Source organism: Centropristis striata, chromosome 12 (assembly GCF_030273125.1).
Source record: "Centropristis striata isolate RG_2023a ecotype Rhode Island chromosome 12, C.striata_1.0, whole genome shotgun sequence".
Lineage (NCBI taxonomy): Eukaryota > Metazoa > Chordata > Actinopteri > Perciformes > Serranidae > Centropristis > Centropristis striata.
In genome coordinates this window covers 8901487-8917786 of record NC_081528.1, presented here as the reverse complement: position 1 = coordinate 8917786, position 16300 = coordinate 8901487, and the positions used below count along the sequence as shown (strand labels likewise).

Genomic DNA, 16300 nt, shown 5'->3' with positions numbered 1-16300 from the left:
TTACATGATTTAACTGGCGGCAATTATCTTTGACTTACATGGAGCATTTGTTCGTTTATGTTCCAAGGTAATCTTCACCCCGCAAGCTTGTGAGGCAAATAAATGACCTGGAAATATAAACTTAAACCCTCATGTTTGCGTCTTCTGAATCTGAGAAGGGCTTCCTGTCTGATTACCGATGGTTTTATTATAGCTTTTTATTACAGAGCACCATAGCTGCTCTTCATTTTTATCTTCAGTTTCCTTGTGTTACTTGATGGCGGTGGAAATACAACTGCAGAAGGAGCCATTTTATATTAGCTCAGGGAATCACTGAGGGAGGAATTGTCTTCATAGTTTACACTATGACAGTTATCTCCCTCGGTGTATCTTAAAATGGGATGTCAAGACATCATTTCTGGAATAAAACAACTTTTTATTGTTGATGGTCCTTGTGAGGCAGAATATGATGTCCATAGAACAAGTTTTTGACAGCTACCTAAAAAAGACAGGAGAGCACATTCAGATCCCTTGAATGTTATTTATTTATATAGAAATTAGGAAATGAAAGAGCGCTTTTATTAACGTCATCAAATACAAATCTCAAATGTGTGTAAGTTCCAGCTTTTAAAATGAGTCAGGCTCTGACAACTTGACATGGGAATTTATTCCAAATAGTTTTTGATTGAAAAATAACAAATTGATTAACAAACAGTTAAAATTGCCATTAGTTACAGCCCAAAATGAAAATAAGCAAAGTGGGATTAGTTTTCTTTGGGTAGCTGCACATAATCATCATCATCATCACCATCCTCTAAAGTGTCCAGTGGGAAATTTGAGAAAAAGAAATCTCATTAAGTCAGTTAAAGCAACATTACGCAACTATTTGACCAATAAAACTGAAGCTTCAAAATAATTTCGATGCGGGTATGACCTCTCGGGAGAAATGGATCTCTGGCACTAACACACCACCAGCTTTTCTCTCTGGTGTCCTCCGTCAGCTCTGCATAGACTCTGTGATTTAGTTTCCTGGTGGACAGAAAGCTTTACTTCTTGCTTAAAGCAAAGCTAACCACTAACTCAGTGGTCCTCACCCACTTTTCAAATCCTCCAGCCCAACCCGCCAATGTGCCGGAAGGTCTTGTCATATTACCATATCTTTGTTTTGGTAGTTGTGACGTTGACTCATCTGAATTAGTTTAACCTTGCAGGCCTTTTACAAAGTTGTCCACATTTTGCAAGCAGTGCAACTAGGGTTGCAAAATTCCGGGAATTTTCAAAGTTGGTAAAAAAATGTACAGGAAATTTAAAGGAATTAACTGGAATTTATGGTAATAAACCGTATATTTAACTAGAGTATTTAACAAAAGGTTGCAGACAGACGCTGAGCTGCACTTCTTGTTGTCGGACTAGTAAGTAATATTAGCTGGCTTGCTATGTCTTGTGTTGCTGCAATTGCTTGATGTGTAGCTGTCAGCAAAGTTGTCAACTTGTTAGTTTTCGATCATAAGTAATCATAACAAATAAACATGTACAGCTGCTCATATTTATGCGATGTAGAAGTGTATTGCACGTTGCACTGTAGGGGCGCCTTAAAAAAACAAGACAATCGTAATGTTGCTTTAAAATAATATTACAATTTGCGTATGTGTGTTTCCATTTACATGTGCAACAAATGGGTATATACACACAAAAACGACTTCAACTGTGATTTTAACCAACAGCTGTTACACATAAGGCTCATAGCTTTGAGTTTGAAAACAACAAGCCCTCGTTATACTGCCACAGAAACACTGAAGACATACAACAGTACAGAAGCTTTAGAAGGAACTTACAGTACCTGTTGGCCTGTGTCTGCTCACTAAAGCAAACAGATGCTGACTATTTCATGAATATAACTGCTACAGCTTTTAATTAAAATGTGTGTTTTTATATTACAATATATTACATGCAGAGCTTTTCTGGAATTAAACCAAAAAAAAAAAAATACATCTTCAAGGTTAGCTGTAAGATTTAACAATGCATGCTGCTGAATAAAAAAGAAACCTCTTCAGAAATACCTATTAATTTAGTATAATACATTAAAACATAAAAACACATTTAAAAAAATAATCAGTTCAAGAAAATAAAAGTTTTAAAGACAAGAAAAAAAGGTATTACACAGCAGAGCTCCTGCATAAACGGCCCAACTAAGTTTATTAAATCTGATGTATTTTTTATTAAATTATGTTTAATATTGAAAAATTAATTGTGCTTATCAATCTGGGGACTCATCAAATCCTGGTTTCTTGTTGGTGCAGGAATAGCAACCAAAATATGTATACTGTAAAAAAAAAGAAAAGAAAAAAGTATATAATTCATCTTGTTGTGAACAAGTTATTTATTTTCCCTTTGATTTGTTTATTTTTGCTTGAGCCAGATGTTCCAGCTTTACGTGATTTTGGGGCATTCTGATGACGAGAGACAACAAAAATGCCGCAATGTTGCTCCCTTTATGAACACATCAGGGCACCACAATAACCACAGAAAAATGTATTGGGAATAATATCTCATTTAGTATTCCATGATTACAAAATATGTAGCTCATAGTTATTATGAGATACAGAGTCCTGTATTTTGCTGAATGTAATTTGTTTCCGTAATCTCGCTGTCAGGATTTGATACTCAAAATTGAAAAGCACAATTCCTAAATAATCCACGGTTTTTATTTAATTTTGAACTGGTCCTCTGCTTCTTCTGTTCTATGTTTGGCTAAAAAAGAAAAACAATACTCAAAGTTACAATTACTTGGTTTTAAGTTTCTGTGATGTGTTGTCTATGTCAAAGTAGTGCGCCATTTCACTGAATAAGGCATAAATCAAAGTGCAACAAAAAAAAGTTGATATTTTCTCTTCCTCTTTTCTCTAAACTCTAAAAGCTCTAACAAGAAACGGCTTGATTACCAAGTCACTACATTTCAGGAACAGCGTCTAATCTGGACGTTTTTAAAAGAGTTTGAAAAAACAGATTTGTAAGGGTGCTCTGATCGATCGTTTGATCATTTAATTGTTCTAAATAGTTTTTATTATCGTTTTCTTTTTAGGCCGCTCAGATGACGAAAACACAGAAGATAATTTCTCTGTGTGCCACTAAAAAGGCTTCATAAGTCTGGCAGTTCTACCAGGTGTCTGAAAAATAAATGTGCAAAGTGTCCAATGAAGGAATAAATATCTTGGAATGGTCAAATAATGTCATTGTGCATAATAATTTGCTTAGCTTTTGATTCACGTCTGTTATGATATGGGTGCTTTGAGCGTCCAAAAGGACAAAGAATTGACCATATTTCAGCACAGCATCATATTGCACAATAAATTAAATTATAATAAAATTGAAGTTTTTCTACTACATGCCCCGCCCCATTTAAAAAAGAGTTATCTTAAAAAAATCAAAATTGCATCAAGTTATATTTCAGCTTATTTGTTAAATAGTGGACAAATGATGGGATATATTTCATTTTATTTTTCTGGATATTTTTCTTATTATTCATTTTATTTTTCTGATTATCTCTTGCACACCATTATTGGATGGTGGAGGATGGAGGCAGATTTCCATTTGGCCAATAATATTACCAATAAATTAAAAATGCTTCATGATAGATCGAAGGCTTCAAATGCTTCCATTGATCGGTCATCAGTCCCAAAAAATCTGTATCAGAGCACCCTTAATAACTGATACCATTTTGTGAGGTAGTTTGATTAAACATCAATATATTCAGGTGTCAACATGAGAAATTACCTCTAAACCATCTAATCTCTTAAATCTTTTAAAGCTACCTAAAGGAATTATTGAAGATTATCACGATTATGTTATTATTAGATTGCACTAACTTCCTGGACTTGATGACATGTGAGTAACTAGCAGTTATTACAGTACACTGTAGTACAGCAGTGACATAATGAAACAACATCAAGCACCACAGATCCTTACAGCTTTATACCGTTTAAACGTGACAGATTAATGCTAAGAAGACCGCCGTATCCAACAGCAGCAAATAGAAGATAATAAAATAATAAAAATGTGCCCTAAAATGGTTTTCTAAATGGCGTGGGTGTGTTGACGTCCACCCACCAACAGTCACTTCACGTCATCACTGGACCTGGTAGGAAGATAATGTCTCTTTGAGCGCATTACGTGCGACAATCTGCGCGATGGCAACGTACGTTCCCGTTAGGAACCCTACCAGCCCGATCACGCTGATGATGATGTTCTTGATGGTCACCAGCGGGGACAGGCCCTCTGTGTGAAAAGTCATAATCTCGAGGATGGGAGGAAAGATCAGCGCCAGGAAACTGCTGCTGACCGAGCCGACCAACGAGATGACGAGGTCCAGCTCCGGTATCAGGATGGCGAGAGCACCTGGAGGACAAAGACAGAGAGGATTATTTAGTCGTTGTTCGTAACCGGTTCTTTTTTCTTGCCTCAGCTTTTAAGCTTTTTAGGCAAGGCAGCTATATTTGCATAGCACATTTCATAAATGCCATGACAAAGTTACAGACCTTTTAAAATGTCAAAAATAGACAAGGGACAATTTAAAAATAGAGCATGTTAAAACAGTCGAAGGAAAACTACGGGAGAGGCTCATGGTCAGGTAGGAGAGAAAAAATAATGAGAGGGAAAAAAATTCATAATATGAATACATTGTTGAGAAAAAAGTTGAAATGTCTGGAATAAAGTTGAAATACAGTGTTGAGAATAAAGTCAACTTCTTGAGTTTGGTAAGGTGGACTGCAAGCTACAACTTTATTATCTCAACACATCCAATATATGTCTAAAAAAAATGGACATGAATAACATAAGAGCAGATTTTCAAAAACAATAGTTGTAGTAGCTGCTGCCAAGAATAACTCATTTATGTGTAGGGGGATTTCAGTACTACTACACCCTTAAATATTGTGGTTATTCTAGTCTATCTGACGTATTGACACGGTAACAACGAATCTGTGAATATCTTCAGTTGACTTCATTCTTGTCATTTCAATTTTTTGTGAAAATCGTATTTCAACTTTATTCTAGACTTTATTCTCGCCATTTCGACTTTTTTCCTGAACTGCATAATAAATTTAAAAAAATACTCCACTCATTATTTTTTTTCTCACACCTGGCCCCAATCCTCCTCCGTAGACAACAGATACATAAAACATTATTTAATCCTTTTTGGCCTGGTTATTCTGTTTTTACTAATAAATAAACTCAGCTCAAAACATAATAAAGAGAGTTTGGTGAAGCTTCTGCTCCTTTCATGGTACTTGAGATCATCATTAAAAATGGCATTGGACTCAGTGAGCGGGGTTTCTTTTGTGTGCTTACATTTCTTTGAGTGATGGATTTTTAAAAAAAAATGTTAAAAGAAAACCAGACTCTAAAAACTCATTAAGACAGTGACCTTTGGTCTCTTCGGAGAATTTAATACCATCTCTCTTATGAAGAGTCTCTTTCCTTATGTACCCATCTCTACCCTTGTTACACAAGAATGATCATGTGTAGCAGATGCTAGATGAGAAAATGAGTGCCCTGCAGAAGACATAGAAGGGACAGTTTCTTCATTTTTATCTACTCTGCTGCACAGACTTGATGGTAAAGTCACACAAATGGTAGATAACGGGGCAGAGAGGGTTCAGGAGAAAGGGATGGATGAGAAATGAGGTGAAATGTATCAGGGAATAAAGGGAGGATGAGGGAAGAGGAGTAAAAGAGAAGGATGGGGTCACAACAATGAGGCAATTGGGAAAAAATGACAGATTGAGAAGGAGAGGGCAGAGACCCCGCTGTGAGAAAACAAAGCTGTCATAGTGGGGATTGTTTTTCACGAGTCAGTGTGAGGGGTCACCATGCTGCTCGGGTCACCGGGGACCTGAGTCATCTGCACCTGCAGCTGTGCCCGGACAAAACGTCGCGATGCGCTGCATTGTCACGACCGAGGTGTGTTTCCGCTCTTGCTGACAGTCTACACAGCTGAGCACAAACCTTGAAAAGTCTGCACACGGGCAGCCGTTAAACGCATGGACACACCTGAAAAGAGACTTGCTTGCTTTGCTTCACAAACACACGCACATTTCATCTCTCGCTCTGTCCGTTAGCATCTTCTCCACCGTGAGTGAAGGGGACAAGTCGGGTGCTCTTGTTCTCTCTGTACGTCGGACACCCATTACCAGCGCTTGATAAAAGACTCTTTGAACCATAATCAATTGCTCACTGCTGCGTGCTCACAAAGACTGTCAAATTAACCTATGGGGCGACGGCAAGGTCGAGCTTTCATGTGACAAGTACGGCGAAAGCACCTCGCCGCCACACGCTCCCGGGGAGTAAACCTGTCACTTCCAGGAAGAGGCCCCCTCGCCGGTGAAGGGTGCTCTTCAAACTACATTTGAAGCTTTCCAAGCCATCAAACGAGGCCGGCTGTGTGCGTGAAGGAGAGCGGGCGAGAGGGTACTCGGGCGTACCTTGAGATCGTACCAAACCCTTCACAGCAAATAATCCACAAGGCTGCAAGTAAAAAGACTGCTGTCCCCTGAGAGACACAGGCAGAACGTGGATCATCAGGCAGATTCAAAGGGCTGCAGAGAGAGAGACAACGCTCTGAGCACACTAATTTGGCCGTACAAACTTCGATCTTACAGAAACAAAGAGAAAATACTAACGCTTTCTCGCCGTCAGCCTTCTGGGGCTTTGGTATATTGGAGAGCACTCAGCACAGTGAGAAACCTTCAGAGAACGACAAAGACGTCGGAGAAGGAGAAAATGTGATGATGGTGGATTTATGATGTTGACAGAGGCAAGGTGAACGAGGGCCCTTATACACATTGCACCTTGAAGGTTGGGCAGAGTCTTAAGTTTTTGTAAGGATTTTGTAATTTCTCATTAAAAAAAAAACCTGTTTGCTTTCACTCTTGTTTCCACAAAATGACAAGAATCATGGAAAAGTATCACTTTAAATCTTGTGGTCATAAGTTTTGCACAATATATGAAATCCAAGTATAATAAAATTTAAAGTTATTCTAGTGTACGTCGTTTTTAATTAACAGAACGGAGCTTCAAAGTTAAAATATTATCAAATAATCATCTTTGACCAATGATAAAGTCTGTGTTATTATAGGTTAGCTGAATTTTTTAATGGGTTTAACAAAAGTTTATGTCCAAACAATAAAAGATTCAGTGAGAAGAAATGTTAAAATGATAGTTATCATGCAAAAGCATCACTTTAAATCTAGTGTTTATCAAAAATGTGATCATAAGGTTCTTGGAATAACTCAATCTGCATGAAAAACTACTAAAGAAATCTAAACAAGAGGAATCTGTGAAAAGAAAATTACTTATAAATATTATTAAATAATGTCTACATTGGATTAACTTTGATAACTCCATAGCTGCAGACGAACATAAACAAGTGAATTAAATTCAAAAATGTATTTATGAAGCACAAACAACACTCTTAAAGCAGATAGAAAATGCAAAGAGTAATTAAACTGCAAAAACTAAAATAAAACCATGAAAAGAGAAACTTTAATCAATGACAGACTTAAAAGTGGTTTGAAGCCAGATAAACATAAATGCACATGAACTTTGTTTCAAAACTAGAGAGTCAAGTGTCAGATATTTAAATGAGAAGAGATGCAGGTCTTGAATTCTTTAGATCATTCAAAGGTTAATACTATCACACTATCTGCAGAATTTTATCCATCTATAAAAGCAAGAAGCGTCTGTGTGTGTGTGTGTGTGTGTGTGTGTGTGTGTGTCTAGGGCATATCTTGAGCTACAAGGTTTGATTTTCCAATCATATTCAAAGAGTTTCCAGCGAATATCAATGTACAATGTGTATGTGCTTCATGTAAACTTATTCGCTCCTATATCTGTGTCTGTATATATGTCTAACTGTGTTGAATGTTTACGTTTTTTTTTTAAAATTACTATTTCTGTGTCTCTTTATATCTCAATGTACATCCATGTATTACCCAATATACACTTTGTATATTAACACTACGCAAGAGTATTACACCTCATTGTACATCTCACTTTCACACACAACCTCATTTGGCCATAATTGAAAAATCTACTTAATCTCCCAGTATACAAATACATACTTCCTACGGGCACTGCACTAGTTCTCTATAAAAGCAGCAAAGGCCTGAATCAAATGACTCACTAAAGATTTCTGTGGATTTGACATTGGGGGATGCATTTGCACATCCCCTTACTGAAAACTGAAAACGTGCTATGCACTTTCAATACCCACTACAAACCAAATACAGCCAAAATGATATCACTCTAGTAACAGTGCAGCTTCTGAATGAATGTATGTGAATTAATCCAGGGAGTACTTAGGGAAATGCTCTACACTGACTGATCCACTTGATACCTTGATCTGTTACGTAGAATAGTAATCTGTCACCTGTGTGTGACTTCCTGCAGGCTACAGAGAGTGAAGCAGGCTTTACTTTGCAAAAATGGATTCTAAAATAAAGAGATCTCATCGAGGACACGAGGATAAACAGACCGAATCCAAAGTGCTGTAAACCCAAACTGACCCAGAGAGAAAGACAGAACACCAACACTGGTGGCAGCATGACGGATCACCGTTTAAGGAGCAGCCATGGAGAGAAACTCACTTAAATAATAGAGCGAACTGGGACTCGCCAGGGGCCACACAACACAATACTTAGTCACAATGCAATATTATTGGGATATGTTGAGTCTTGCGATAACATATGTTGCAATATATCACTTTTTCTTTTAACATTATTTCACTGCATATTGTAGCATGAAGGGAACACGTTGAAAACATCAGTTTTAACTTAGAAGATAAAGATAAGGTAAAATGAGATAGATAAGTAATATATAGTAATTAAATGTGTTATAGGTTTATATCATAGTCTACATAGCCAAAATCCAAAAGAAATTTAACATCTCAACTCAGCACCAGTGGACTGAAATCAATTGATTTTATCCTTTTAGTAAAAAAAAGTTAAAATTTGTATTTGCAATATTTTTTTCTCCCCTCCTTATTCAATTATGTTAAATGATCTATAGTGGGTATACATTTATTAATACATTGATTTAACTCCACAGCTGTAGATGATGAATAAATAAATAATTTAGTAAATTTAATAAAAATGTGAAGTTTATGTATGTAGCAAAAACATCACACTTGAACCAGATAAAAAATACAAAGAATGGATAAAGATCAAAGATTCCACTGTTCAACCAGATTCGACCCAGATTTGCAGATAAAAAGCCGCCTCTATGTCTTTTGATCAGCAGATCACGGAATCAATGGAAAGACTGACAACCAGCCGTGAGGCTGTTATGGACAGCTGGAATAGAACTTAATGCAAAGAGCTCAACCCCGAGCTTTGTTTTCTGAGACAATAACAAAAATATCTGGAACAATCTTAAGGTAGTTTATTGTGATTCAATTAGACATAGGCTATGGCTGAAAGTTAATTAGTGCATAAAGGTGTCAAAAAAATAATGTCAACTCCTGGTGCATAAGATCTGTATTTTAACACCACATGCAGAAAAACACACTATCGAGCAACTAGAAACTCAGCTTTTATCTTTGCCCCCACCAGCATCAACAGAGACGCTGGGCAGTCCAGGTCAGTTCAAATAAGCAGCCGGAAGAAGAAAATAAAGGACAGACTCAGAGGGGAGGAGGGGAGTGGGGGTCTGGCTGTCTTCATTCTGTCAGTGGGCAGTTTCTTAACTGAGCCCAAAACTTTTAAGTCCACTGAGAGAGACAGCTTCCCAGCCAGGTGGAGTCAATTACCTCCAGAGCCACAAGCTTTAGTCAGCAGTAGGGGATGGTCTGAGATTGGATCAAAGATTGGAAGGGAGGGTCTCCGTTTTCTTTTCTCCACAGTCAGCCAGGATGTACTAGATGCCACCCTACTGCCTCATTTCTTCACCTCGCCGCCAGGAATCACCAAGCAGCAAGGAGCCACAGGACCTGAGCGGGAGCTGACTTTCATCTGGCACACCCAGATCTGGCTGCTCCTCGGTGGACTGCAACTCATTAAAGATGAAACAGGAAGCCAGGCCCTCCCAACAGACTCCCGGGCTGTTTTTTTCACTGGGACCGACAGCAAGTGAACAGTCAAGGTCTGCATATGCTAATGTTAATTAGCCAGGAGTGGATCTGCTCAGCATGGAGCCAGCAGCCACAGCAGCTACATTAAACCTCACTGACACTTGAGGAAAAAAAACCCTCAAATCCTGCAAAAGTAAAAACAGCAAGAAGTCTTCATCATATGGATGGAGGCACATAACCAATCCTGAGTCTCCTTTTTCTCGTCAGTGCACCAACCAGAGAAAAGCAACATCTCCATTACTTCCCATGAGGAGATAAAGCCCAACATGTCTCAACAGGTATCAGCAGAGGATATTGAAGAGGAGATCATCCATATAGATCCAGACGCATCTTGTGTAGTGATGAATTTAGTTAGAAAATATATAGCGTCATCTATTAAATATATCCAATTTTCTGTGTGAAGTAGGGCTTCTGCTCCGATTCTCTGAATGTATTACTTCACTAAAAGTGTATTTATGTTAATGGTCTTGAAGTGAGGTGGCACTATATATTCTTTGTCATATCATCATCCAAACATGACATCTTTCTTCCTTTTTTGCGAGCAGAATGACTTTACCTTAAGGTAAAACTTTTTTTTGCAGTTTTACAGATGTGATTATTCCATCTATAAATTCTATGAACTGAAGTCCTTGCTGTCGGCTACTATACAGTGTGTGGCTGGATGTCTTTTACAAATGAACTGGTGTTATCTGCAGAAGGTATTTTACAGAATGGATGTAAACAGGTTTTGTTTCTGTAGAGCTGGAACTAGAAGTCGATAACAGATCAATAAAAGTGGCAGAAAGTGCTGATTTTACTATCTCAAATATGAAGGTTTCCCTTATTCTGTGTTACATTATAATAAACTGAATATCTTTGGGATTTAAAGTGATAAAACAAGACATTTAAAAGACTTTGAGAAACTAGGATTAATCTTCAGAAATTGTATAGACACACAACATTTAATCCATGAATCTAGAAATGTTTTCTGTAGAGCTGCAACTATTTGTCAACAAATTAATTAATCAATCAACAGGGAAATGATTAAGCATTTTGATAATTGACTCAGTATATCAGTAATATTTCAGGCAAAAATGGCAGAAAATGCTGATTTCATTGTCTCAAATACAGAGATTTCCTGCTTTTACCTGTTTTACTTAGTAATAAACAGAATGTATTTGGGTTTTGAACTGATAAAACACAACGTCAGCTTGGACTTTGAGAAAAAGAATGATCATTTTTCACTATTTTCAGATTTTTATAGATCAAACATTTAATCTGCGAATCTATATAAAATAAAGGGCAGATTAAATAAAGAAAACAACCCTTAGTTGCAGCCCTAGCTGCCTAGATAAACCGTGACAGTCATTAGACGGTGGAATAGTTAGCAACAATCTTTGAGCATGCATTGGCTGAGTTCTTGTTCATGGACACGACTGAGTTTGTGCCGTTCCACCCCGTCAATGACAAATCTATAAACCACGATGTTCCAAAGAGGAAGACAAAGTTATAAAACTCTTAAATATGCTGATTTGCCATTTCTCTACTGCAGTCCTGCCAGCAGAGTATATGATTTAACTAACCAGCCGTGACTCCTAACGATCATTAAGTTGGCATCAAACACACCTCCCCTGCCATTCAGTCTCAATACTTCCACTTTCTCCTTCACTCCTTCTTGCCCTCCATTTCTCCATCAACATAACCCCTGGCTCACCTCCCTCTCTCTCCCACTGCTTCTTCACCATGTTGAGTCAGCAATCAGCTTTTTTTCCCCCTTCGCCCAGATGAGCAGACAAAATAGAAAAACTCTCCTCCAAACCAACAGACGGTGCTCTGGAAGAATCACTTCACACTTTTGCTCTAAGCACAGATGTTTCAGATGTGCTAAACCTTTTTCTGCCACAAACCAGAGAGGAATGATAAAGCTACAACTGTTCCAGGGTCAGTAGCAGGTGAGCGAAGTGGCCGCAGAAGGACTGCAGGGAACATCCATCAGACCAGATTTAATGGTGATATGAGGGTGATTTACACAGCAAATTCTGCTGCTGGATATATTAGTTAAATACTTAATTTGTCGTCTAATGGGGAACTAATAGATCATTTAGACAAATTGTTTTATTATTTTAGTCTTTAATTGAGGAACTATGCCAAACATTCTCTGGTTTTAGCAGGCCATGGATAAAAATGTTCTACTTTCCTTAACTTTGTGTCATTGATAACTGAACATTCTTTGGTTTTAATTAACAGCTGAGCAAAACAAGACATCAGATGGTCCCTACACCGGTCCAGATTTAAATATCATGAAAACTGTTGGTTCATTAATTAACTACAGATATCCATGTTCCTGACTAGATGAGTTCTCAAAAAGAAATGATTATTATTTATTAAAAATCAATTGAAAACTCTCTTTCTACTCTTTCTATACGTTTTCATGTTTTTATCGTGGTGTTTTTCCTCAGTTGTGTTCCATTTTTAGATGGCACACTGTTGCCTCTATTGGTTAGTCATGCCATAACATGAAGCACTTTGAGCTGCATTTTATGAATGAAAAGTGCTTAACATGATAGTAAGATGGAGGCCATGTTTACGCCTTATCAATATTTTCCCTTGTGAACATGTTACCATGCTGATGTTAGCATTTTGCTTAAAAAGACCACTCGAAAACGTCCTCAGAGAGAAGCTGACAGACACTATTTCTCAAGCAAATAAATAAGTAACTGTAAACATAATGCATGATGCACAATGCATAATGTTAGTTGCAGCATTAATCAATACAGTTACATGATAATACTGAGTCTTTGTTTACAGGATGGGTTACGATGTATATTACCGTATGTATATAGATATCTGCATGCTTCCAGATGATTAATGCAAGGAAAATATTGCTGAAATGTATAAAACTTTTCGTATATCAGTATGTTCAGGGAGGAGGATAACTCCTTGGCCAGTTTGACTTTCTTCACACTTGCTGCTGCAGAGGAAAGTGTTGTGGGATGTATCTTCATTTTCAGAGCCGTTCTTTGTATATACCTCAAGCCAGTATGAGTCATCACGGCTTCAGCACAAAAAAATAGCATTAATTTTCACTTGACTAAGAAACATTATATGTAGGCCTGAGGAGGGGGTATATCTAGCGGGGGCTTGTTGGAAAGTACACACAGCTCCTTCCTTTGCAATTACAAACTTTTTGTTGGAGGCGGTGGCTGTCCTCGCTACATTATTCCTTCTAGAATCTCTACAAATGGCTAGAATTTCTTAGGAATTAAATAGATCATTCTAGCTCTCGGGAATCACTGTATATGTTGTCAAAAACCTTTGGCCAAGCTGAAACAGGATGTAAACTCAAAGCTACCAGTTCAATTTATCATGGCTCATAAAGTGAGAAAAATATAAGGTAAAAGAAGCTGTCATTACATTACAACTCTTCCCTATGAGCGTATGGGAAAATTAATTAAATCAGGAGGTGACAGTCTGCTGGAAGGACCGTAATCAATTTACACCTTGCTAATTATTAGATTTTTATTTAACCTTTAATTAACCAAAAAAGCCTCATGAGGAGCAGAAATGTCTTTTAGTCAGAAACAACACAGAATTACAAACTGGGGGGAAATAACATGAAACATATATCCAATGGTGGTTTTGTATTTGTTTGTAAATAGTTTAAAATGGCTCTGACCTTCTAGTACGATCAGTAATGGAATAGTAAAACAAAATATCTAACTAACTGAATCTAGGCTAGTTAGTCTGGAATTAATTTCCACTCCTATGTTCCTGTTTACACTGGTTATTGATTGTTTACCAGTCATTCTGCAATTAATTGTTCATTGCTAAAGCAGGTCAGTTCCTGTTGTTGCTGCACATTAAAGGTTTCCTATGTGAAGCAATGGGGGAACATATACTGTACACAGAATACAGAATATTTTCGTTGCAGAGTTATTGGAAAATAATTACTGGTGCTATTCTTCAACAAAAATAGGTCATCAGAACAAGATAATAGGGCTGTGGTCAACCAAAGAAAATCTATATGAACTGAAATTATAACCCCTCTTCAACCAATCGATTGGTCAATGGGGGTAAAAAGATTTATTTTATGCTTTGCAATGGCAGAGTTGCGTATTTACACTTGGCTCCTCGTCTTTGCCGCCATTTCTAGTAGAGTATCTATTCAATGCTGATCAATGCATGTTAAGTGTTAATTTCTGGTCTGAAATTAAAAATGTTCAACTTTGGGTAAAATGTTGCTGCAAAATCAACTATCATATGTTGAACAACAACAAGAACAACAAGAACAACAATGACAAGAGAAGAAATGAATACTGCTGGACACAAAAAAAACAGTGGCAGGTCCATCCTCTCTCCCTACGTGCAAAGGCCAGACAAGTACTCTACTCTCTAGCTCCCAGTTGGGTGTTGTCAGATGAGAAAAAAAGATTTGGTGGACACACTGCCTCCTGTAGCCCTAAAATATATGGACATATCTATTTGGTCAGTGGATCCGTCTAAAATATACAGGGAGGAATAGGAAGCAGCAGCCACAGTGAGCTGTTAGATGAAGAGCTGCAGACTACAGGCTGTACACCTCCAAACTGTTATCAAGGTAAACAACACCTTTGTCCACCCTGTCCTGCCCTATGGGAAACCATTTTACGACTGCTCACAGCAGAGCACAGTGGGAGGATCCCCAACCCTTTGAAAATTGGATCTTTGCTAGAAGTACTGCTGGTCAGCTGCTCCTGCGCAAGTGCCCAAACTCGACATGACGTGCAAAAGGTTTCTGGGCAAAAGTGCTTCTTGGCGATGTCTGGCAGTCACATTTCTGAATCCTCCTCACCTGACCAATGTCACATCACCCTCTCATTACATGGGTCTGAAATAAATATGACTACTGTGCTTAGAATTATAGCCAAGTACATCAGATATGTCAAGTTGTAGGGAACTGATTAACATACACATCTGCCCAGTCAAACAAAGTTGTTTGAATCCCTTTTGTGCTCAAGGAGTAGCGCACTTCTTTTGTGTTTTGAGGAAATGCCTTGTTTTGAGTGCCATGTGTCAGGCTTCTCCATGCACAATTTTCAACTTTGTGTCCTTCGTCAAATAGAATTATTTGTGTGACCAAAACAAAACAATTATGGGTGTCTATGAGGCTTTTGAGTGGGCAAAACAACACAGAGAGGTTGATGAAGCAAACAGAATGGTAAGAGGTACTCACAGGCATTCTGGACTCCTCAACTCGTCATCACATGCTGATTTTACTCACAAGTGCATGGAAACAGTTGCACGGCAAGCTCATGGTCACATGGCTTTAAGCAGTAAATGATCCAGAGTTTTAACCAATCCATGCAGAGCACACGCTATATAAACACATGTTATTTACTGCTGCACTCTTTGGGAGCCACTGTAATTGAGGACATAAATGTACCAACACCACATGGAACAAAAAGCTCACATTAAATGTCAAATAAAAACAAGGCCCTACTATTTTATTACAGCGTTTTAGCAGTCTATGAAGACTGTGAAGTACCCAGGCGTATAGAAACACACCTTCCAGTGTTGAAGTTAAATAAGAGAGATTATGCCTCCAACAGCCGACTGGATTTTATGTGTGAGCAGGGTAATAAGCACCAACAGAGAGAGTGCAGTGTGTTGTTCCAGCATGTGTGTCAGTGAGAAAAAGGCACAGCATGGCCTCAGGGTGGAAATTACAACAAATGCAGATGACTGTTTACCTTCTGTAGCAAAAGACGACAATTGTGGAAAATGATTGCTCTAAATTGTACGGCTTTGAGGGGAAGTATGATAAATAAGGATGTTTGCTGCTTGTTTAGAGTCTGGTTTCATGAATAAATCCATATCAATCTCTTCTGAAACTATGATTTTGAAATAATTGACGTACGTCTTGAGCAAAACGGAAAGCGGGCCACAGACTGAGCAATCACATTTCCTCCTAGATATGATGGAAAGGTTCAGATTATGAGAACAAACTGGTCACATTCATGAGTGGGCAGTGGTGACCTAGAGGCTAGAGACAGGTAAGTAAATTGAAATGTCGGATTTAAATGTAGAAATCTGAGCAAGGTAACTTAACAGCCTCCCTTTACTTTTCAGTTGAACCAAAAATGTCTAGCAAAGTGGTGGTTATAACGAACGTGGCTCTACATCATCCCAAAAGGAAGGGATTTAAAAACAGAAAAAAACTACACACATCATAGAAAGTAC

General features: G+C 37.9%; 1 protein-coding gene across 1 annotated transcript in view; it reads right to left on the bottom strand.

The window, feature by feature from the left end:
• Nucleotides 1-500: 500 nt before the first annotated feature.
• slc36a1 (solute carrier family 36 member 1) overlaps nucleotides 501-16300 on the bottom strand; it is a 51830-nt gene continuing 36030 nt past the window's right edge. The window contains exon 12 of the mRNA XM_059345731.1: nucleotides 501-4374. Coding sequence (XP_059201714.1) covers nucleotides 4106-4374 — 269 coding nt within the window. The 3' untranslated portion in view covers nucleotides 501-4105. The remainder of the gene's footprint in view (nucleotides 4375-16300) is intronic.